The 22201-nt window shown below is 48.0% G+C and overlaps 2 protein-coding genes across 3 annotated transcripts; one reads left to right on the plus strand and one right to left on the minus strand.

Annotated features, from left to right (window-relative positions):
• The first annotated feature begins 23 nt into the window (after window positions 1-23).
• Window positions 24-2677, plus strand: LOC121300118 (transcription initiation factor TFIID subunit 11-like). The gene is made up of 6 exons (XM_041228532.1): window positions 24-124; window positions 629-852; window positions 960-1108; window positions 1473-1560; window positions 1702-1798; window positions 1984-2677. Exons 2-6 carry the CDS (start codon window positions 715-717, stop codon window positions 2112-2114), a joined length of 603 nt encoding a protein of 200 aa, XP_041084466.1. The 5' UTR covers window positions 24-124; window positions 629-714; the 3' UTR covers window positions 2115-2677.
• A 438-nt stretch (window positions 2678-3115) lies between these two features.
• LOC121300112 (UHRF1-binding protein 1-like) lies at window positions 3116-21884 on the minus strand. Of its 2 annotated transcripts, XR_005947499.1 has the most exons (22): window positions 21730-21884; window positions 17107-17269; window positions 16701-16739; window positions 16101-16192; window positions 15742-15931; window positions 14706-14846; window positions 14267-14437; window positions 13702-13891; window positions 13472-13558; window positions 13053-13211; window positions 12623-12771; window positions 12201-12342; window positions 11459-11652; window positions 9791-11127; window positions 9275-9456; window positions 8884-9038; window positions 8276-8426; window positions 7759-8036; window positions 7100-7208; window positions 6444-6520; window positions 5879-6136; window positions 3116-5335 (listed from the first exon to the last, which is right to left on the minus strand). XR_005947499.1 is itself a non-coding variant. In XM_041228514.1 (21 exons), exons 1-21 carry the CDS (start codon window positions 21771-21773, stop codon window positions 6029-6031), a joined length of 4158 nt encoding a protein of 1385 aa, XP_041084448.1. In that variant the 5' UTR covers window positions 21774-21884; the 3' UTR covers window positions 3116-6028. The 2 variants fall into 2 exon arrangements, 1 of the variants encoding a protein (XP_041084448.1); XM_041228514.1 differs by having other exon boundaries at window positions 3116-6136.
• Window positions 21885-22201: the final 317 nt, after the last annotated feature.

Consider the following 22201-nt stretch of genomic DNA (forward strand, 5'->3'; position numbering starts at 1 on the left):
TGTGCACAGCAACCTGTGCTGCTGCCTGCCTTTGAATCTGTGAATAAAGCTTGTTGAAACAGGAACAGGAAGCACTCAGAAGCAAAACAGAGAGCGGTGCGGGTGGACGGAGTTGCACAGTCAGGTGGGGTTAAACACAGTAAATATATATATTTTTTTTTAAACAGCACTTGACTGCAGTGTCGCACTGTTATGTCACCGTTAAGATTGCAGAGCGCATTGATTGCTAAACGGTATTGATCGCGGGTGACAGCAGAGGCAGGCTGGCTACGGATGCACGGTTCTTTGCGGATGACTTGTTTCCAAGCGCAGTGTTTGCTGTGTGTACATCGTGTCAAGGAGAACGAGGTCTGCTATTGTCGTGTTAGAAACTTGAAAAGCACAGGGGGCATTGCATAAGGTTTATACAAAGGTGAGGCTTCAGTGAAGTGAAACACGAAGCCAGCAGTTCTGTAGAGAAACGTTTACATAGTTGTATTTGCCCTACGTCTAAAGAAAGTGAAGTGGGTTTTCTTGCCGAGCTAACCCAGTTGCCCTGGTGGTAGTAACGCCACTGCCCGCTGTAATGTGCCTCAGACACGCTGTACACATTCTTCGTGTTAATTAGTTATCGTGGATGCGTTTTCAGGATCGTGTCTGTCGTCACTGCTGAGCGGTGCAGGTTTGTCACGGTTGGAAGTGAGAAGCCCCCGTTTCGTTTGCGCCGAGGTCGCAATGGCAGATCCGATGGTGAAGATGGAAGCAGACCCGATGGCGGTGGACCCCGACGCTGGACACCAGCAGGGAGCGATCGAGCCATCACCCGCCGCCTGGGACCCCAAGGAAATCAAAGTGGAGGACGAGGAGCAGCAGGTCAGGGGGGCTGATATCTCCAAATAAATGCCACTTGTATTGAACCCGCCACCCCAAGTCCGAACTTCTTGTTAAATCTAGGCTTTGTTGTGTCCCCCTCAATGCAGGGCTCCTTCAAAGAGGCTGGTCTTGGGGAGCAGGGGGAACAAGGGGAGCAGTCCTCTGAGGGCCCCCAGGCCAAGAAACTAAAAGTGGAACCGGAGAAGAGGAGGGAGAAGCGGCAAAAAGTAGATGAGGATGAGATCCAGAAAATGCAGTGAGTTTCACACGTACAGCCCCCTAGCGGCAGGGCCACGCATTTACAGTTAATAATGATAAGATCTTACTGATGCGTTTATAAAAAATAAACCTTGCTTTGAATACGGTGGTACCTGCTGTGGTTGGGTCTCAAACTCTTTTCTGTTTGGAAAGATTCACATTTCATAATGGAGCAGCAGTAGGAAATTCTTCACAGATATGTGTTTCACACTGTGAACTGCAATTTATTTCAGCATGTAGTCAGGGAGGAATTGGGACATGGACTGTAAACGAAGTCTGGGAACCGCTAGTAAGCCAAGTTCGCCCCCCCCCGGTGTGGTGTCGGTGTGCACGTGGCTGAACGGTGCTGTTTTTGTCTGTAGGATTTTAGTGTCGTCCTTCTCGGAGGAGCAGCTCAATCGGTATGAGATGTACCGCAGATCAGCCTTTCCTAAAGCGGCTATCAAAAGGGTAAGCTGGTCCTCTTACTGCTACTCGCTAGTGAAAAAGATCTGAAAGCTCAGCCTGGATTAGTCTAATTTGGTAGATGTCTAATAAGCACCAGAAATAAATCTTAACTAACGGAGGCCGTGTTTCTCTTTGTCCGCTCAGCTGATCCAGTCAATCACAGGCTCCTCTGTGTCTCAGAATGTGGTCATCGCCATGTCCGGCATTTCAAAGGTGTTTGTCGGGGAGGTGGTGGAGGAAGGCAAGTTATACGGCACACTGTTACTCATGAACGACCTGATGGATTGGAAGGTCTCGAGTGTGGGTAGAGGAATTTGGGGGCTCCCTCCGTCCATACAGAGCTGCATGGTAGGTTTCAGTCTGTATAGCAGCGGGTGTCGTATAGAAGATTGAGATCTGTGTGTTTTTTTTTCACTCCTGTTTCAGCTCTGGATGTGTGTGAGAAGTGGGGGGAGATGCCTCCGCTGCAGCCCAAGCACATGAGAGAGGCGGTGCGGAGACTGAAGACCCGAGACCAGATCCCCAACACCAAGCACAAACGCGTCCTGCTGCAGTGAGGCAGGGCCCCAGGGGCCGGGCCAGAGACATGAGCGGAGCTTCCACTGCCAAGAAAACTCGAGCTGGTCCGGTCTGCCTGCCCCCGCGGAAGCTAGTTCATTCTTGGGAGCCTTGCCTCGTAGGGAGTCACTTCACATCTAGAACGAATGCACAGCGTGAATATCCGAATCACGCTTCATGACTTTTTCAAGAGGACACCCACACATCCACGATGCTGTTTTTCCAACTGAAGGAATCAGCTGGAAGTTGTCGTTGGTGCAAATATTACCTCTGGAATGTGGAGTACATCTCTTGAAGGCACATAACAGAAGTGTTACTGTGCAGTATTTTGAATCTACTACATGGATCTCTGGTTAAAAATAAGAAACAGTGGGTGCTGTTGTATGTCAGTGTGAAAAGGCACAAAGCCAAAAAGTCTGGTATGAAAGTAAACATGAGCATACGGTTCTTTTAAATACCTGGGGAGAGGTACAAGCTGACATTGGCAGAGTGACTAGTGCCCGCGGTGTACAGTAATACTGATTCGAACTTCAGTGCATCACCGAATTCCCTGCAAGTTATTTTTAAAAACCTGTTTTGTTTTCATTTGCTTTATGCCATATTAGCTTGATATAGCCCCTTCATTTAATCCATATTAACGATCAAGCTCGTTTATAATGTTCAGTGAGTGTTTTACTACCTAGTTCAGTAACAGAAGGAAACGCTGATATTTCTTTGGTTTTGTGCAATGTAGAGGTTGGGTAATTGTATCTCCAGTTATAACGTCAAGTGACGCTTTGTGCTTCTTTCCCTGTGTGTGTATTATTGGAATAAAGCCAATATGTTGTGTTTAATAAAAATAATTTGAGTTCAATAAAAAAATTTAAAAAAAAAGTGGAGCCCTGATAATGCCATTCAAGAGTTTTACATACATCAAAAAGAAACCCTTATCCAATAATGATGGAACTGTGATATATGGAGGCAGTTTGTATGTGAATAAGGACAGCAGATCACCATGAAGTTTTGAGTTAAAAACTTTTAATTTAGAAATGTTGTCACACATACAGCACTGGTTCACAGAACCTATCTGAATACAGTGGAGTGTTAACAATACAAGTACAGCCTACAAATGAAATAAAAATACTGTTAAAAACGGCAAACAGTCCTCTGCACTGTACTAAACACCCAAAAGGGTATTCTACGAATCCAGCTTTCTGTCAAGTGTCATTGTTATTTATTGGAGGACTACACTGGACTGCAAGCCTGGCACAGCACAGCTAAACATACAATCTGCCACATCACAAGCATTCGTGGCACAGTGTTCTCAACTTAAAGATAGAAGGTATAATTAGCTCACAGAAATGTGATTAGTTAGTTCTGCAAAACATTTTTGACCCTAACACAGCGCTCCTAAAGTTGTGAGCTTTAGGGAGCACGCTCCCTTCAATGCAGTCCTGTGCTCAAACATCTTTCATTCTCATGCCAGCTGCCTTTCACGCCAGCCTTCAAGTCACTTCAAACCCAGGACCTTCCTTCAGGGGAGGTCTAACAACTACTATGGCATTTGCTCGGAACAATACATTCTTGAACTGGACAAAAATAATACATACATAGGGTTAAGGCTTAAATTGAAGCGATACCATGTTTGCCAACAAAGGCAAATAAAAGATCAGGGAACCGAGTCCAACGTCAGTCATCTTGGCTCTGCTCTAGAGGACAGAGCTGTTCACCAGAGCCACAGTGGAGCTGTGTCTGACTAGTAGTAAGTACGCTAGCCCACAGAATCAGGTTAATACTGAGACTCCTGTGCTGATCAAACCTCATTCAAATCTGTTCCCAACTACTGTGGCACCACTGTTTACATTTGTTTTAAATCAAGTTGGAAAAGGAGGTAAAAAGAGCACATGTGACCCCACTGTTAAAATGAAAGGGCACAGTCAGTTACTGGCAAGACACTACTACTGTATTCCTAACTACAGTACACATGATCACATCCACACACCCCTAAGGGATGGCTGATGGGGTAGATGCAAGGGAGTATTGAGGGACTCCGTTATTACCAAAAACCTGCAAATATGTCAGCATGTTTCTGACCCAAATGGAATCATATGGGCCGGGCCCAAATACATTATACTGCAGTGGAGTGTGACCGTTATTTGCCATCGTTAGGTGGCAGACACTGACTGATTATATACAATACATGTGCAGTGGAGTGTGTTCACATTTAAAAAAAAAAAAAAAAAAGACACCCAACAGTAACAATCTTAACCCCCACCCCCCTCCTCCTTATCTTGTGAAACTTTATGTGTTGCAAGCTCCTTTCCCGTATATGGTCAGTTGTTTCCAAGTGGAAAAAATTAATTATCTGCGATTGCAGCTGTGTCCACTAGGTGTCACTGTTATTCCCCGGTTAGAAAATGCTACAGGGATCTAGACTGTAACGCACTATTTGTATAGTACAATTGTGTTGCCTGAAGAAAAAGTCGTACACAAACAACGGGATTGAGGGACACTGCATAGAGAGGGCCTCTTGCAATCCGCATTATCTAAAGATCTGTGGGGCAGAATGCAACCCGAAAGGGTTCAGACTGCCTGCATGTTCCTGTGTAGTTCTACAGGGACAAAGTTAAACAAAACAATCAACAAGCATGCATATAAATAAAACAGTCCACATTGAAAACCTGTATCCGGTGTTCATTATTATTAATAATAATACTCCACACTGAAATACTGATCAAGCTTATTGTTCCTTCTGCTTGTTACATGTTGCACGAGCTAAAACAATTACAGAAAAGCACACAGGCTTTCCAGTCTCAAACTGGGATGCTGTGTAATGTGGAGAAGACCCCAGGATATACATTCATTACACACTATACATTAGTATATGCATCACACAATTTAGTCCAGTTTTGGGGCTGTGTTTCAAGTTAACTGACAGAGTCAATATACACCATCCAAACAGCTACACTGAATCAATGTTTTTTTCTTTATTCCCAGCTGTATTCACTGTTCCCTTCCTCATCAGGGAAGCACAAATACGACGGACATCCCATAGTTCTAGTTTCATACAACACTAGCAGTCCCTGGCAATTACAGAGTTGTGGTTTCCAGCAGTCCAGGGTTTTAAAAGGTCTCTCTCAGCTTCATATTGGAAAAGTTTCTCTCAGGAGTGATCGTTTGGTCAAGTAAAGACAGTGCTTCTTTCAATTCAGCAGTAGGATGTTCAAACTGTGTTGCAAAGCTGCCAAAACATGAATTTTTTTCAGTCATATTTAACATGAAAAACACTTAATAATAATAATAATAATAATAATAATAATAATAATAATAATAATAATAATGGCATCCTTTTTGTCGTTTTCAAAATATTGTACTTCATCCTCACGTTAGAATATTTATGTAAACGAGTTTCTAATGAGATGAAGTCATCAATGCAGATTGAGCAGGAGGCCTGATGCATCAGACCCCCGCACAGGAACGTTTCCGCTAGTGACGCCTTCCCTCAATCTCAAACAAGCTTTCTCCTTGCTGACAACTCCAGTTGCTTCACACAGAAATCAGAAATGCTTCACACATTGCCACAACTTACAGGGAGCAGTGCTGCTTTTTCACCCTTCGCTCTTACTGCCAGCTTAACAAATATCACAGTGCCATACAAACTCAATGTTACTTCCAACAGTGAACATGTTTTTTCCTGCTCAGCCACCCCTATAGGTTAATAACCCTCACGGCTATGTTTCTCTTGCTCTGCGTTTGCACACCCACAAGCCGCCCCCAACGGCACCTCCAAAGCTGCCGCTCAAGGTCTCCCCCTCCTGGTGGGGGATTGCAATGACAGCTATCTGCTCAGAGGGCATGGCTCCCTCTTCTAGTGGTGTTGAGCATGACAGCTGTCTGTTTGGGGGGTGGGGGTGAGTGGTCTGGAGATCAGAGGTCAGAGGTCAAAGCCAGGGTTGTATTTCCTAATCTCCTGGAGCAGTCTCTCCCGGTCTGCGTTGGCTGTTTCAAGAGCTGCCTGTGCCTCGTCCAAGGCTCTCTGGAGCTGAGAGAAAAGGAATAGTTTTAACAATGTACTCTTGTAGAAGCCAGATCTCATGCACAAGCAGGTGACCATGCTAAGGAACGTCCATACCAAGTTTCATCACAGTCGGACAGTGTTGCAATACAGAAAACTCTTGCTGGTTTGAGACCTCAGTGGACAGTACACAGCTTCTCAAGTTATTACAAGGCAAGTAGCAAGGTGAAGTGGCTGCAGCGGGCAAGGGCAAAAGACAGCCACCACACAGCCTGACACAGCAATGGCAGGTGGTTGCATCTCTGGATGTCACTGCAGTCTGCAAGTACAGTACCTGGTCTGGGGTAGAGATGTCAGGATTCAGTGAGGCAGCTGTGTTGCTGGCCTGCTCTTGTGACTCTTTGCCCGCAGCTGTTGGAGGAGAGCAAATACACCGTTACACCTGAAACACTCGCGTCCGAAGATCAAGCACTACAGAACCCTACAGCAGAACAGGTAGCAATACTAAAAGAAACTATAAGACTTTGAATAGAAGACTCAACATTAGGAGAAAGACTTCCAGTTAAAACGCTTGGCAAAGAATTTGAAATACAAATCTTAAGATCAAACCAGGTGCCTTTATTTAGACATTTCGATCACGTGTTGCTCATTTCTGCAGACCTCTCTCTTTTTTTTTTTTTTTACTTTTAATTAGAATGCCAGCACACTATCGGGATGCAAATAAGATTCCCATTGCATAGCAGTTTCATCCATTCCTGGTTTTATTATGAGTTTAATGAGACACACCTGAGCTTGTAACACTGTGGCTAATCAAGCTGGTAGTAAAACCTGGGATGGGTGAAACTGCTAAGCAATTGGAGTCTTATTTCCATCCCTGTATTACTTTTGGTTTATATGAAACATTTTTGTCACTATGAATGGCCCATGACCCTTAACTGGGACTGGGATTATTAATTCCACGTTGTGGCTCCCAGTGTCTGCATGTCTCACCTCGCAGGTAGAAGATGCCATCGTCAGCACGCTCCAGAGCCAGCCCATCCACAGAGAAGATGACTGGGACAGGCCTCGGGGAGGTGGGGTACAGCAGAGGCCCGTCATCCTGCAAGCACAACACAGGCGTTCCACACTCTTCGAACACCGTTTGAGCTGCAGAGGCCCCAGGGGGGCTGATCTGCTCTGGGCAGAGTGTTCCTGATGTGGATTGACGCCAAGCTCTCCTAACAGGGGCTCAAGGTCTTTGCCCAGCCCATTTTAAAATGTCTTTTTTGGGATAGGAAGGGCCGAGAACACCTCACATGGAGTTTTTTCAAATCTTCGAACAGTCAAACAAATCTAGCCTGGCATGTATATTATAAAATCACAAACCAATCAAAGTATTTGCCACAATTCCAGAACTTCTTATCCTGTGTACTGATGTCATCCCATGCATAGAAACCACAACGAATTTCAAAATTCAAAAATCAAACGCTGCGCTACCCCAGTTAGATAATAAAACTGTAGCGCCACCTGTAGTTAATCCCAACTCAACGTCGACAAATCATTCACCCAAAACCCTCAAAGGAATTCCAGCCTTATAATGTAACGTGTGCTTTAAATCTTCTCTGTTTCTGGTAACATGAAAAGAAGGGAAAAGCCTGCGCCTCTCCTACCTTGAGAGTGACCGTGGTGCTGTCCAGTTCCACCCTCATGGGCAGCAGGTCGGCGCTGAGCTCGTCCTCCAGGAACGGCCCGAGGCTGGCCAGCGAGGAGGTCAGCAGCTCCGCCGTGCAGCCTCTCACCCGCAGGTGCAGGAAGCCGTTGGTTTCAGCCAGAGGGCCGTGCTGTGCTGCAGCTGCGGGACCAATCACGAATTGCAGCTGCACCACAGGGGCCCCCATCACAGTCTCCTGCGGCTCTGAGGAAGGGGTCCTGCGGGGCCACAGTACTCCTGGAGGGGGGGGGGCGCAGACACACCATCACATCAGAGCATTATCACAAAAGGGATGGAAATAAGACTTCCGTTGCAGTGTGATCCATCCCTGACTTTACTATTAATAAGAGCTTGTTACCCATACACTGGGGCTAATCAAGCTTGTATTAAAACTGCAGTGGGGGAAACGGCTATGCAGCAGGAGGCTTATTTCCATCCCTGTTACGTGCTATAAAAACAGTCATGGAGTGGCTTACCCAAGGCGTGTCCGCTCAGGAGCTGCTGCATGGTCACGTTGCCCAGTTGTTCAGGAACCACATCCCGAGCCTCTAGTGCCACCAGCAGGTCATCCCCCTTCATATCGACTGCGCAGCCCACATCGCTGAGCCGGAGAAGTAGCACAGACACCTGAACGACATCCACAGCGAACCACAATCACTGAACACACAGCCTTCAATAGCCTAGCCGAACCAACCCCTTAAACTCCAGAGACTTGCCCTACCCAAGCCCCACTGCTACTGGATGAGCAAGGCATCAAGACATTGGTCCAAAATGCAAGTGGCACCATTTCCTTTCAGGGAGCCAACAACCTGAAAGGTGAATGCAAGGACCCAAAATCAAGATGACAGTTATGCATCTTGTAATGGTAATTATTTATATTCTGGTTCAAAAATGAAGGGTGTAGATCTTTATAAAGCTGGCCCATAGTGTGAAACTATGTAAAGAGGCAACTGCTTCAAAAAAATAAGACAGGCGCTCGAAGAGCCCTCTAGTGGGGTGGTGTCTTTTTTTTTTCCTATCGATGTGGTTTAACAGGGGACCTGTGCGCACACACGCAGGGATTGGGGAGGTGTGTCTGCCTCACCTGGTCCTGGCAGAGTTCCTCCATGCTCTGGGACAGGGAGCTGCTGAGATCTGGGGACGAGTCTCTCTCCGTCCCCAGTGCTGGACTGTCACGGCTCCCGTGATCCGCCCGCAGAAAGGGGGTGCTGTCCGGGCGCAAGGACTCCGAACCGGACTCTGAGGGGAGAAAGATTTACTAACAGATTTACTAAGTACACTCTGGGACAAAGTTTTCTCCACTTTTTCTTCTTGGTTGAAAAAAAAACAAAAAAAACCCCTGCCAACTTGAAAAATGAACTCTGGGATGTCTTGGAGCCAGTAAATCAACATTGAGCTGCTAAGTAACATTTATCGTTTTGAGAAGAGGGGCCTAGCTGCAAAGCGAAGCCATGGGCTGTATTATTAGTGTTTACCGGAGTCCATGAGGATGACAAAGTTGTCGCTGCTGTCGCTGTCTATGGAGAAGCGGTCGTCAGGAAGGCTGGCATCCAGCGAGGTGCTATCCAAGGAGAGCTGGGATTGAGAGAGCTTCGTGTTGAGGAAACGCAGCCTCCCAGGGGCTGAGGGGGCCTCCTCGAGACGAGAGGGCTGCTCTCTGCGAGGGGCGGGACAACAGATACCAAACGCATGTCATGAAAGTGAGGAGACGTGAATACACACAACTGTATGACAGCTTTAAAACAAGCTAGAAGAGGAAACACTTAACACAGTAAGTAATAAACAGACTTTGCTTGTTCCAGTGAGTGGATGTTCAGATGCTTGTTTCTAGAAAAGCTGATGAGACTTGAAACTTCTTTTATGAAATTGGATTGATATCTATGGGCATGATCCTCTGACATGCTAGGCAAACACCCTGCTGGTTGGATGTGATGGAGGAAGTTGGAGGTGACTTGGTTAGCTCTGTCAATTGACTTGGCAGTGGAACTGACCTGGCTGGGGGCACGAACAGCATCTTGTGCATGGTAGAGGCCATCTTCTCCCGGCTCAGGATGCTGAAGGCGTCCTTGGTGATGGACACGGCCTCTTTGGTCAGGTCCATGGTCACGGTCATCGCCTCTTTGGTGACGTCCTTGGTGGCGGTGAGTGCGCTCGACAGCTCTCCCTCCAGGCTGAAGGAGGAGTTGTCTCGGGAATGAAGGGGAGGGTTTAGAGACGGGGATGGGGAGGAAGGGCCTGCATCTTCCAGGGCTTCCACAGCCTCGCAGGCCTCCTCGACAGGAGGGGGTGCTGTGGCGCCGTCGCCGTCTTCCTTCTCCGAGGAGCCTGCCTTCCCAATGCCACTGTCCTCCAGTCTAGCAGCGACCAAGGGCCCCTTTGCTGGGGACAGTTCTGAATCAGTCAGGCTGGGGCTCTCCGTGCTTCCTGGGGAAGTATCTTCAAGTGTTGCAGGAGGCAGCAGCAACACTACCTCAGCACTCTCCAGCAGTAACCCCACACTAACAGTAGGGGGCTCCACCTTCTCGCCCCTTAGCCCCAGCGTGTCCTGAGCTAACTCAGCCCCCAGCCTGGAAAAGGTGTCCTTCATTCTCAAGAGAGCCACGTACTGATAGTGGTTCAGCCGCAGCCTGATAGGGGACAAGGCTTGTGCCAAAACATGAATTGAGGCCATCTCCATTTGCCCCGCGTCCTCGTCTTGCCCTGCCCCGTTCTGTGCTGGCCAGTCATTCTCGTTAGACCCCAAATCCAACAGATCCTGTACTGTTCTGGACTTCAGGTGCTTCCCAGGCCTGTCCGTCATTAACCCGGAGTCGATATGGTTACTGCAGCTTGCAGACGCCCTCAATCTAGAGCCACAGCCTGGAGGAAAGTGAGGTAGGTGGGGCTTGATGTGGAAGGCCCCCGGACGGCAGATCCAGAGGGAGATGGCCAAGGGCTCCACGAAGGGCAGGGCCTTTCCTCTGGGGCTCCGACGTGCCCCTTCAAAGTCCAAAGCCAGCCCGGAGAGGTGCAGGGACCACACGTCCTGGGAGCGCGGGGGTTTCTTCTTGCTCAGAGGCTCCGGGGCTCCATCCCCCTCCAAGGCGTGCTGCAGGAAGGCGGAGGGGAGCGGGGGGAAGCTGCTGCTGGTTCTGGGGAAGCTGGGGGTTCCCCTCGCGAGCTGGAAGAAGGGGCAGTGGCTGAAGGAGTGGCAGATGCCCTGCAGGTCAGCTGCCGTGGCGTGGGCACAGTGCCGCGTGTTGGTGAACACGGACTGCGAGGCTTGGACACAGAGCCTCTGTGGCCGGTCAGGGTGGTCCAGGATTCTGGACTCCAGCGGGATCACCAGCTAGAAACAGAACAAATGATTTCATTTACAACCAACATAGTTGAAGTCCGACCGGGAGTCAATTACAACTGTGGAATTCTTAATTAATTGCAATTGTAACTGAAACCTTGGCACATCTGCATTAGGAATTATATCACATAATTGATCGATTACAGTTCAGTTCTGCATTTGTCATATACTTTTTCTATACTGGTCTTTGACACCTGTATTTCACCTAGATGTTTAAGTAATGAAGGACCTGGCTGGAACAAGGCTCTGGTTTAGATCTGAAAGAGCTACATGCGAGAGCCGCTGCTATAAACACACTCAGTTACACTCTTCCCTCTCCCACCTTGAGCTGACAGATGTCCATGCGCACGTCGACATGCTCCTCCCCCTTCCCAGAATCCTCCAGCTTGTAGAAGGCCTTGACCTGCTCCAGGCTGTGCAGGAGCCCCAGTGAGAAGAGATTGATCCAGAGCAGACTGAGCGGGTCGGGGGTCAGCTGGAGCCCGTTAAGCTGGCCATACAGGTTGGAGCAGGGCACTGGGGGGGGGGGGGGGGGACAGCACTGTCAGACACACAGTGCTCCAAGCACAGCCAGCACACCTCACCATCTTGTCTTGGTACTTGGTGCCACCAGATAAGGGTTAAGCCAAGGCTAAAGGGCTCGTCAATGTATTATTTTTTGTTAAAAAAAAAAAAAAAAAAAAAAATCTGTACAAGGTTTATATATAAATTCAAACACAGCACACTCTCCTTTCACCAGCTGCATATAGAAGACCTTTAAGACCCCTGTGTGTCTCTCTCTCTCATGTCAGGAACTCAAGAGCGGATGTCAGCAGGTTACCAGCCTCTGGAGGTCAAAGGCCAGCCCTGCAGGTGTCCTCCCGTGCTCACTGGTCACCTGGACGGTAGGGCCCTCTGTAGAGCAATGAGGAGAAACAGTCCCTGCCGGTTTTGCCTCCCAAACCCGCAAGACTTACCTTGACGGTTTCTTCAGACAGTGTATTTTTATGGTGTCAAGTCTAATACGTGGTTTTCTAATTAAGCCAGCAGGAGAGGCAGCGTTGGCTGCGTTAGCCTGTACGTACCGGGGAGATGGGAGTGGTCAGGGAAGTAGTACTCTGTGAACTGGATGTGAATGGCTGACACGTTGTCAGGGAGCTGCAGGGACTTTCTGTTGCAGGACACCAGGGTCTGCGGCTTCTTACTGTGGCGACCCTTGCTGGACACCTGTGGGTAAGACACACAAGCCCTCACTTTTACACACCTGGATTGCAATTAGGGGTTAGGCTGAAGTGGAAGCACCATCTACATAAGCAACGTTTACATTGTATAGAAATGCAGCAAGTCTTCATTTGTTGCTTTCTACAGCTTGTTTTACCACAGTATGGTACAGCGCTACAGAAGCATAGAAAATGCGTCACCCATGACTTCAATCAAAACAGATGGGAAAACTTATAAGACAGATGTTTTGTCTACGGACTTCATCCATGTAGTGAGTAGTAGGTACCTGGTATATATCCAGGTCATCCACCCTGATCAGCAAACAGCTGGACCGCAGCCTCTTCCAGGGCAGTCCGTGGGGTGGCAGGGCTGCAGAGGTCCGGCGAGGGGTCTGGGCCCGGTCCGGAGGGCTGGACTTCGGAGTGGAACCTCCGTCTGCGCCAAGAAACAAGGAGGGGGTGACTGTAGGAAGGAGCAGGAGGCTTGGCGCTCCTCCTCTCAGCACATGCAACCTTCATTCAGTACACTCGCAATGAAGCGGGGGAAACAGGTGCTGCACGGAAACTGTACACGCTGTTTGCATCATCACCACAGTGAGGATTGATTTCCAGGTCCTATGCATGCTGTTTGAAGTCACATCAACACATCCACATGCCTGCTAGTTATACCCAATGGCTGAACCAGCCTACAGTCCTTATGCCCAGCTGTGTACTGACCCTGGGTGCGGGTGGGGGTCCCCTTGCCCTGCACAGGGGAGCCCGTCTGCCTGTCCTGCCCCTCAGCTTGGCGCTGGAAGTCCTGCAGCAGCTTGCTCACCCACTGCGCCCGCGTCTCCATGGCACCACAGTACCGCTCCCAGTGCCGGCAGCCGTCACCTGCAGGAGAGGGGAGAAGAGCATTGCCATAATCTTTTTAGCTCATCCATTTACATTTATGGATCTTGTGTGCCAACCAAGTCGTGTTAATAATATTACTGTACATAATGCATCACAAAAATAATGCTTTAGCTCAGTAAGTAACAACAAAAAGTAACAAAAATGGCATACGTAGTTAGATAAGGCACTTAGGAGACACAGCACACACACAACTAGACAGACTGACACACACACCCCCTCCCTCCCTCTATGGAGCTCACTGGGCCAGTGGAAGGGGTAGTAGTCGAAGCCCAGCTTGTGGAAGGTCAGCTGTATGGCTCCTCCGGCCACTCGAGGCTGCTGCCCACCTGGTCAGAAAAACACCAACAAAAAGAAACGAATGAATGAATTCGCTTTGCAGAGTTCAAAACTCCCCACTCACTGTCACCTGAATGCAACTGCAACCCCGACAGAGCCAAGTAACTGCACAGGGACGAGTGTGTGATCTTACCTGCCTCGCTGTCCGAGCTGTCGTCACAGATGTGCAGGTCCAGCCTGGAGATGAGGGTGTGGTAAGAGGACTCCTTGACGTCATGCTGCTCAAAGTATTGGCTCAGGCTGTTGGGGACCCCGCTGGGGGGGGCAGCGTGGGGGGCCGGCTCGTTCCAGGGAGGTGGGGCGCCAGGGGAGGTGGGCACCCTCTGCACACAAACACTCAAGAGTTAGAGGGGACCCCAAAACAAACGTCCAACATGATTGAAACAAAATGGTTTGCATCAATCAGACCTCATAGGCTACAACATGGCAAAGAGTATAAAGTATGTCAAAAGCAAAACATAGTGAAAGGATAGTCCTGAATCAGGCATCTTAAACAACTTCTAAGTCTCATGCGTTTTACCATTTGTGGCTATGTGTTCCTTAAATTGACAATCACTAATTTGCCTATTTTGACAATTTTCCAAGATTTCCAGTTAGTGGTTTGATTTCATATGCACAACAAATAAAAAAGGAAGCAATGCGTGGAAACAGTGATCGGTCCACCCCTGGACCCTACAGCACCCTGAAACTTAGCGTACCTGCAGGGGGTCAGGGGCCATGCTCTTCCTCTGCTGGGCTGACCTCTCGATGGCCTCGCTCAGGGACTTGGCATAGCGGATCATGGCTTTGAGCTGCGAATCGGTCAGCACCCACAGCAGGTCATCCAGGATGAAGAGGAGCTTCGAGGCAACCACGTTGCAGTCCTTCACCTGCACAGAGAGGGGAGGGAGTGAGAGGGAGAGAGAAGGACTCCACGCTGGGCACAGCCAGCACATGACTTAATAACCAATGTGCAAAAGAACCAAGTTTGTCTGCATTTGTCTGCATGTTACAGAGCTTTTAATCTCATTTAACTTGACATGTGCTACCATCCGGGATCTATAGTTTTAAGCTGCTTGATGCCTGGAAACACACACACACACACACACAGAGCCCAGGCTGTGCCCCTCACTGGCACACACAGACTCGGGGTCCTACCCGGCGCTTCAGGGCGATTCGGATGCGGCCCTGGTTAGTGATCAGTCTCAGGGGGGTGCTGCCCAGATCCTGCTCCCCGCTCTCCATGGCGTCAGCCTCAATCCGTAGGGTCTGCCAGTTAATCTCCTTGAACGTCAGCACCTGAAACACACAGGCACCGTGCAGCTACATCGGGAGGGAGACTCTACAGGGGCAGTCACAACGAAACACACACAGGAGGGGAGTCTGAGCACTTGCTGTTTTCCAGTCTCCTAAGTTCACCCATAAAACACTCCATTGTTTATATGTAGTAATACTTGTAAAAGAAAACATAGCAATCTAGCAGCAAGACATTCTAGCAGGAGCATTTTTCATTGATGCATGAGGCTAGCTGCAGTAGTTAAAGTAAAGACACTGTGTCTGGAGGTCTCTGACACTGCCCTTCAGCTTTGTGCAAGCCTGATTCCTCAATATCCTGGCAGTTACACCCAAGACAATGAAGCAACACGTCTCTTTGCACACTGAATGTTTGCGTGTGCAATACTTTCAGCAGTAGCTCATTCCGAGTATTGCAATCACGGTTTCAGGTCCAGGCTAAAAACTAATAGATCCTTTTTATAGGATACCTACTATTCAGTACAACCAGAATGAGTGACAGACATCTGTCTTGTTAGTTTGGGACGGGGCTACATCACTCGCTACTGTAAGAAACCAGCTTAGCATTGATGTACATGGTATGTTTTCTGCATTTACACCTGTGATGATCGCTGGGTTATTCAGAATAGTTATAGAAAGCATGTTAAAGGCTGTAGCTGTTTATGTTACTTTTACAATTGTAACCACCACAGCATAATTGTATCTAACAGTAATTGAACACAATAGTATTGGAATTGGAACTGGAATTTCAGCAGACCATTCTGCCGTCACTGCAATTGTAATTCTAACTGACCCCAGACCTGTCTTGAGCACACCTACACCTCGAGGACCAGACTTGTGCAGCCCTGCAGTGCTTTCATGAACCCTGGACCCCGGATGCGCTGGTGTCTGCTGGATTTACCTCTCCGCGCAGGGGGTCGGTGATGCGGGTGTAGCGGAGGTCGCTCCGTTGCCACTTGGGGTTCAGGCTGTTCCCCTGGAGCTGCCAGAGCTCGAAGGAGGCGTGGAAGGCCTGGGCCTGGACCTTGATGGTGATGGAGTTAATGAGCACGGACATGCCTTCCACCACCTTCTCTGCAAACCCATACTCACTGCAACAGAGCAGAGCAAGGCAAGTGAGGCTCAGCTGCAACCCACATTCGCTTTTAATTCATCCTAGCACGCCGCTGAGCAAAACTGCAGTTAGCAGTGTTCTGCTCAAAACGAGCTTCTCACAGCCGTAACAAATTACAACAATTCCCATGACTATAGCTTCCTAACCTCTGCCCCGCGGTGATGGCGATGGGGGAGGGGCCATTGGGGGGGCGGGGCTCCTCGCACGTCCTCATCTCCACCTCCACCTTGTCCAGGAGCTGCACGACAGAGCAGAGAGGACAGCCGTTACTACCGGGAGACCCCCAGCTCGCGTCCGCCATGGGGTGAGCTCACAGCGCTGCCGTCGCCACAGAGCAGGTTTTAAGAAACACAAAGCAGCAAAAACACATGATGAAGATAACGTAACACCAATTCAATGATCTTCACCCCAGCCTCTGTTATTGAGCGCTGGGTATATAAAGGACTGTACGTTTAGCTGCATTATATAACGCTGCTATGGCAACAGACAGGATTGTTTTCATTTAGTTCACAGAGCAGAGATTCAGCACTGCAACTGTACACCCTGCTGCTAAGAGCATCCTGCACATCTTTTAAAAGGAGTGATCAATGATGGCTTTAAAAGCCATTAGCATTCTCATCACTTCTCCTGGGTGTCTTCAGAAGCAGACACTGTTACTGATTCCTGGCACACCGCTGCAGTACACATAGTCTGCTTGCTGATGGATTCCTGGTTCAGAAGTTTATCACAATGAATGAATTGCCTACCAGACAGATCGGGCTGGTCTTCAGCTTTGTCCATTGTATCTGCAGAGGAAAAACAAAGAGGACGTTGACATGCTGGAAACACTCCTTCTGCACGTGCTCCGTCTTCCAACCCTGAAAACAACTCTCCCCCCTCACTTACTGCAAGGGAGTGGGGGGGGCAAACATTCCTTGAGCATGCAAGCTGGTGCTTTTTATTATTGTCCTCTACTCCGTCCTTATTCCGGCAATACCTTTCAACATGTCGTGGGTTCAAGTAACAGATGCCTCTGTCTGGTAACAGAGCCAGGAGCATGGCTGTGAAGTGTGGGAGCACATATTCAAACAGTCACGGTGTTAATATGTCGTAGCAGTTCTAGTTTTCCCTGCCCTGTTCTGCAGTGGGGTTGTCCGGTCCCGGTCCACTCACCCGGATGGCAGCTTTGTTGCAGTAGACCCGGGTCACGGCCAGCCAGGTGGGTAGGTCCAGCATGTTCTGCAGAACCTCCTCATCCAGCTCCAGATTGGACAGCTGCCCCTCCCCCTTCAGGGTGCTCAGGTTGATCTTGTCGGGGGACAGGTTCTTTGCGAACCTGGCAGGGAGGGGAGGGGGGGTTAATGAGGCAGATCAGCACACACTCACAGGATCTCACGTTATAGAGCGTGTTTCTGTATTTGTACCTGCGATTGCTGCTGCATAATTGTAACTGTAATTCAACAAAACAGCATTGTAATTATCATTGCAATCTCAGCAGACCATTCTGCTGTTACGGTAAAGGCAATTCTAACTGACCCCAGATAAGTCTGGAGCCCACCTACACCTCAAGGGCCAGACCTGTGCACCCCTACAGTAGCCGGCATGAAGCTCGGACCTACAAATATCTTTTTTGACCAGTATAACAATGCATTGACGGAAATAAGACTCTTTTTTATAGCCGTTTCCACCGGTCCAGGTTTTAAGACAAGCTTGATTTGTCGCAGTGCTTGTGGAACGAGCTCAGGTGTGTCTTATTAAACCCCCATTGAAACCGGGAATCAAACTGCTACGCAATGGGAGTCTGATTGCCAGCCCTGTGAACAAGGTGTTGTTTCAGGCAATGAAAGGCAGTGTGCAGTACAGCATCAAGCAGTCACCTCCCGAGTGATTGTGACAGAGAGCAAAGTGCACGGACTGAAAACTTATTGGGTTTGAAAGAATTACAAGCTTGGATCCTAAACACAATTTACATTGTACATACTGCAACGTCCACGTGGCATGCAAACCTACCCTACAAGTTCACCACTGTAAACGTGCACAGTGCTTTTCCCACGGTTATACTCTACTATGCACTTAGCTGTATTCAGTATGCTTTACCGTACCTCTCCAGCTTACCTAGGGTGCCACCAAAACAGGATACAGCCAATGCAGGGCGTTTTCAGAATTCTACAGCTGGTCACGTTGTCTGCTGGGCCCTACTACCCCCTCAACCACTCCTCATCACAATCAAAGCCATTGTCCTGAGATTAGCACCCCACCTCGCCACTGCTTCCTAACAGTGCTGCACCCTCGCTCTGTTCAAACAGCGCACAGCTCTCTGCCTTTCTTTCAGGGACTGCGGGACTACAAGGGTGCTGGTAATCAACCTGTAAGAGGCTTAGAATATCCACTGTGCTAATCTCTTTCATTTTGCAATAAACACGTTGCTTTAATGATGTGGAACCAGACGCGCACACACAAACACTGCTGCTTTCTATCTGACAGCATGATGACATGAAAACTCCACCAAGGCCTGGCTCACAGCGCTGCAGAACAATAATTAATTTCTACACTGCAGCATTATATAATGCCTTTGATTCATCCTGCAGTTCAAACCAAAGAAATGCCAGTGAAGCTTGGAGTTTGATTGCTCTGAAGGGTCCATTTGTTCAGCTTATACCCAGATAAGACAGACGGATTTTTAGAGCAATTTTACAGCCCTGTGGAAATCACCTATCCATAGTTATCCCAAGATCACCTCTACCGTAAAGAGTGCTGTAAAAAGCAGCAGGTTGTGCAGAACAGATAAGCTCTTCAGCATCTGCCAGAGAGACGCGGATGTGAGCCAGGCAGGAAGGATTGGCGACTGCCTCACACATGTACTTCGGTTCAGCCCTGCGCTTTGCCTCCTGGTCCTGATGTTTGCTCTTCAGGTTGTCTCACACCCTCTGAGCAAACAGAAATCCACCCGGCAATACCCACCACACACTCTACACACCTGCATCTGCTGCACACTTCACTTCCCTGCTTTGCTTTCTTTCACTGTCCAGCATTCGGAAAGTCTTCTGGATCAGGGCCAGATGAAAGCGCCTGCTCCAGCGTTTCATTAATTATGGGTCCTGCTGCTCAAACATGGAGTTCAAATCCACCTTTACCTGGATTTGAGCTTGCCTGGAGAGAAAGAGTAGCCATCCTCATTCAAATGACAGGACAATGCACCCTTTCACTTTCTGCCAACCCAATCGATTCTCTCTTTCTACACATGTAGAGCAGGTGGGTCTAGCGAGGTGAAAATTCACGTTCTTACATGACTCGAATGGAAGGATGAAGGCTGCTCAGTCCAGGCATTTAGGATTATCCAGGTAAGTTCAAAGATAGGTAAAGAATGAAACAGATATTGGAGCCTTGGGACCACTGCCATTCTCAATGACTGCAAACATCATAAAACAAACAAATAAAATGGCATTAGACTTCTTGCTGGAGCTGTAATCAGAACAACACGCACCCAAGCTCTGCTCTACTCCCCAAGCCCCAATTACCACTGCGATGGTCTTTGAAAGGTAGTGCTGATGCATGCAAAGCGCTGATGCAGCTTGTCAACTGCTCTGGTGATCGGTGTCAAGAGGCTGGGACATACTTTGTCCTATAGAAACAATGGAGTTTACTTGAAGTGCAGGCTAATTAAGAGGGGTGAGTCAGTAAACACTGCTTCATCCTGGACTGCAGTAAAACAGGTCAGGAGGAACTTCTTACTGATAACATGCACGCTCCATTTTGCACGCCCAGCACTTTAAGAACAAAAATCTGCCACGGTTCAACTTAAATGTATTTGACTCCACTTACAGAAAGAAGATGACAACTGCTAGAATATCTCATAACAATACTAGCTAAACCTCCACTTACTCATTGATCTTATAGGAGCCCTGTTCCCTAATCAAAGTGCTACAGTGCAGGACTTCATACTGGCTGTGCAAGTACTTGACTCTATAAAAGCACCCTTTTTTAAACTGAGAAACGCAAAGCTTCCCTCACTCTAAGCTCACTTATCTTATCTAGACGAGTCATTGATTTTTAAACAGCCATGTCTTTGGACCTTTTAATTTCCTACAAAACTACTGAAGTGGAGTCTGTTAGCTTCATCGTTGAGGGACGCAGCCTCCTCATACAAGCCTGTGCAGTGCTGTAGAAGACCAGCAGCAATCCTGGGATTTAACCAAGCTGAAAGAAGACAGCAGGTTTTTGCTAAGTAGGTGAATGCTAATACTCGCGAATGCCTTTGACAGGCACGAAATAAATCCATTCATGAATGTGTTGACTTCAAAACAAGAATAGCCGTCCTTCCCTCACCTTTACAACCGTGTACCAAGAAAAGCTGTCCTTCCCTCACCTTTACAACTGAGTACCAATCACCAATCTATGGCACACCCCTCTTAGAGGCGACGCATTCACTACAGCACTGTGCAATATTCTCAGCTAACTGCCTAGCTGTGCAACACACTGGCAGTTTCTAAACTCTTTCGCTAGTCCTCTAAAGCTGCTCAAGGAAAAACAGAAAGCTGCTGAACATTTTGCTTCGAAAACGCTGGCTTATTGTACTCACAAAGCTAAAAGAGAAAGTGTCCGAATTAAACAGAGTACTTCAGGCCAATAGACATGCATGCAGCAGGTAAGCTTTCATTTTCACACTTACTGGCCCTACAGCAGCTGACAGAAGTGTCTCAATTCGAAAACTGCAGGCGAAGCAAAGCTTTTGGCCAAAGTGGTAGATGGTGCTTATTAGTAAAGACTTTGATGACTTGCATCAGTCTGCATGGTGTAGAGTTTCTGCAGCCCTGAATTATTAACTGTTAACAGAGCCCAACAACTTAGTCGTTGTTTACAGGTATGGAGCCTTAATGACTATGTGTTATGACTAGGTTATGTGTCAGGTTTAAATATCCGATAATCCAGCCACAGGACAAACAAAGCTAGACACTGCAATCCAGCTTTTAAACAAAACCCACTAAACATCAAGCATGTTATCCATTGTGCTGTATGCTGTACAGTGTCTCTTAACGGCAAGACGCACAGTACTTTACCGTGGAGACTCTACTGAAGACCAGCAGTCTATAGGGAACACTACAGGTATTCAACACGTGAATACACTACCGTCCAAAAACACTAGAGCTTCACTCACAATAGCATACCGCAGCTCATACTGGAGTATACTGGTAGCAGCTATAGCAAGCCACTTCAGTGCAGTGGCACCTCGTCCTCACGTTTTTAAAACACACGCCTTACCTTGGCTCACTCACAGTGTCTTTTCTGTAAAATGTACTGTATGTACGGTGGCATTAATTAAACTTTACAGTTTAATTAAGAGAATGAAACGTAATGCTGTCGGCGACTCTTCTGATGCTGAGAATGTTGCGTATTCTTGTGACATCATGTATTCGTGCTCACTGATCTCCAGTAAAAAAAGCCAAATGACTCCTAATTAACCAGCTGAAAAATAACTATGCTGGTTTAACCTGACGGCATGAGCAGGTTGAATAGCTGTCAGGAGCGGAGTCACAACACCAGCACAGCGGGAAACCGTGTCTGAGAAAGAGCAACCCACTAATAACTAACGCAATTGAATTGCATGACAACAGCATCGGACTGTCAAGCGAAGTGTATACCCCTCGTATCGTATATTTAATCCCAGTAAAAATCTCAATTTCGTATTAAAAAAACCCACCTGATCAATAATTCGGATATTGTTTCACTGGAGTTGTTTATTTCTTCACAACAATTAAAAAAAAACAAAATAATCAGGAGACTCAAGCAGCGGCTTACCTAGACAGGTGCTTGAGGATCTGCTTTTTGATGATCCCTGCCATGATGTTTTCTCGTTCCCCGTTGCGGGGCCGCTGTTTAATTTCGGGGTTTAGCGGTACCCCCCCCTTCTCCTTCCACACAGGGACTCCCTCCCCCTCTCCCCCACACGCACACCGCCGCTATCCCACAGTGCTCCGCGCGGCCGACTCGCACTCTTTCGAGGGGAAAGTTTAGAGATGACGTCACGGCCCCGGCTGCTCTTCTGTGTTAGTGACACCATGCTGCTTGCACCACAGGGTCGCGGTGGAATCTGGTTTATGCAATCCCAGGCGCCGCTTTATTATTTTTCATTTCTCGGACTTCCAACATAAACAAGCCAAACCTACACATATCCAAACCGCTTTCCATGCGTCTGCTCTCCCTGAAACAGCAGCACTATCTGTCTATATACACACACACAAACAAAAATTGATGCAGCTGGTGCATACAG

Source organism: Polyodon spathula, chromosome 25 (genome assembly GCF_017654505.1).
Source record: "Polyodon spathula isolate WHYD16114869_AA chromosome 25, ASM1765450v1, whole genome shotgun sequence".
NCBI classification, from domain to species: Eukaryota; Metazoa; Chordata; class Actinopteri; order Acipenseriformes; family Polyodontidae; genus Polyodon; species Polyodon spathula.

Excerpts from the sequence above, each read along its gene's own strand:
- LOC121300112 (XM_041228514.1), bottom strand. The coding sequence starts at position 21,773 with ATGGCAGGGATCATCAAAAAGCAGATCCTCAAGCACCTGTCTAG. Across the intron at positions 13,559-13,701 it reads CAGCTCGGACAGCGAGGCAG|GTGGGCAGCAGCCTCGAGTG; the intron begins GTAAGATCACAC and ends TTTTCTGACCAG. Across the intron at positions 7,209-7,758 it reads GCACCACGGTCACTCTCAAG|GATGACGGGCCTCTGCTGTA; the intron begins GTAGGAGAGGCG and ends TTGTGCTTGCAG.
- LOC121300118 (XM_041228532.1), top strand. The coding sequence starts at position 715 with ATGGCAGATCCGATGGTGAAGATGGAAGCAGACCCGATGGCGGTGGAC. Across the intron at positions 1,109-1,472 it reads GATGAGATCCAGAAAATGCA|GATTTTAGTGTCGTCCTTCT; the intron begins GTGAGTTTCACA and ends TTTTGTCTGTAG. Across the intron at positions 1,561-1,701 it reads CTAAAGCGGCTATCAAAAGG|CTGATCCAGTCAATCACAGG; the intron begins GTAAGCTGGTCC and ends TTGTCCGCTCAG.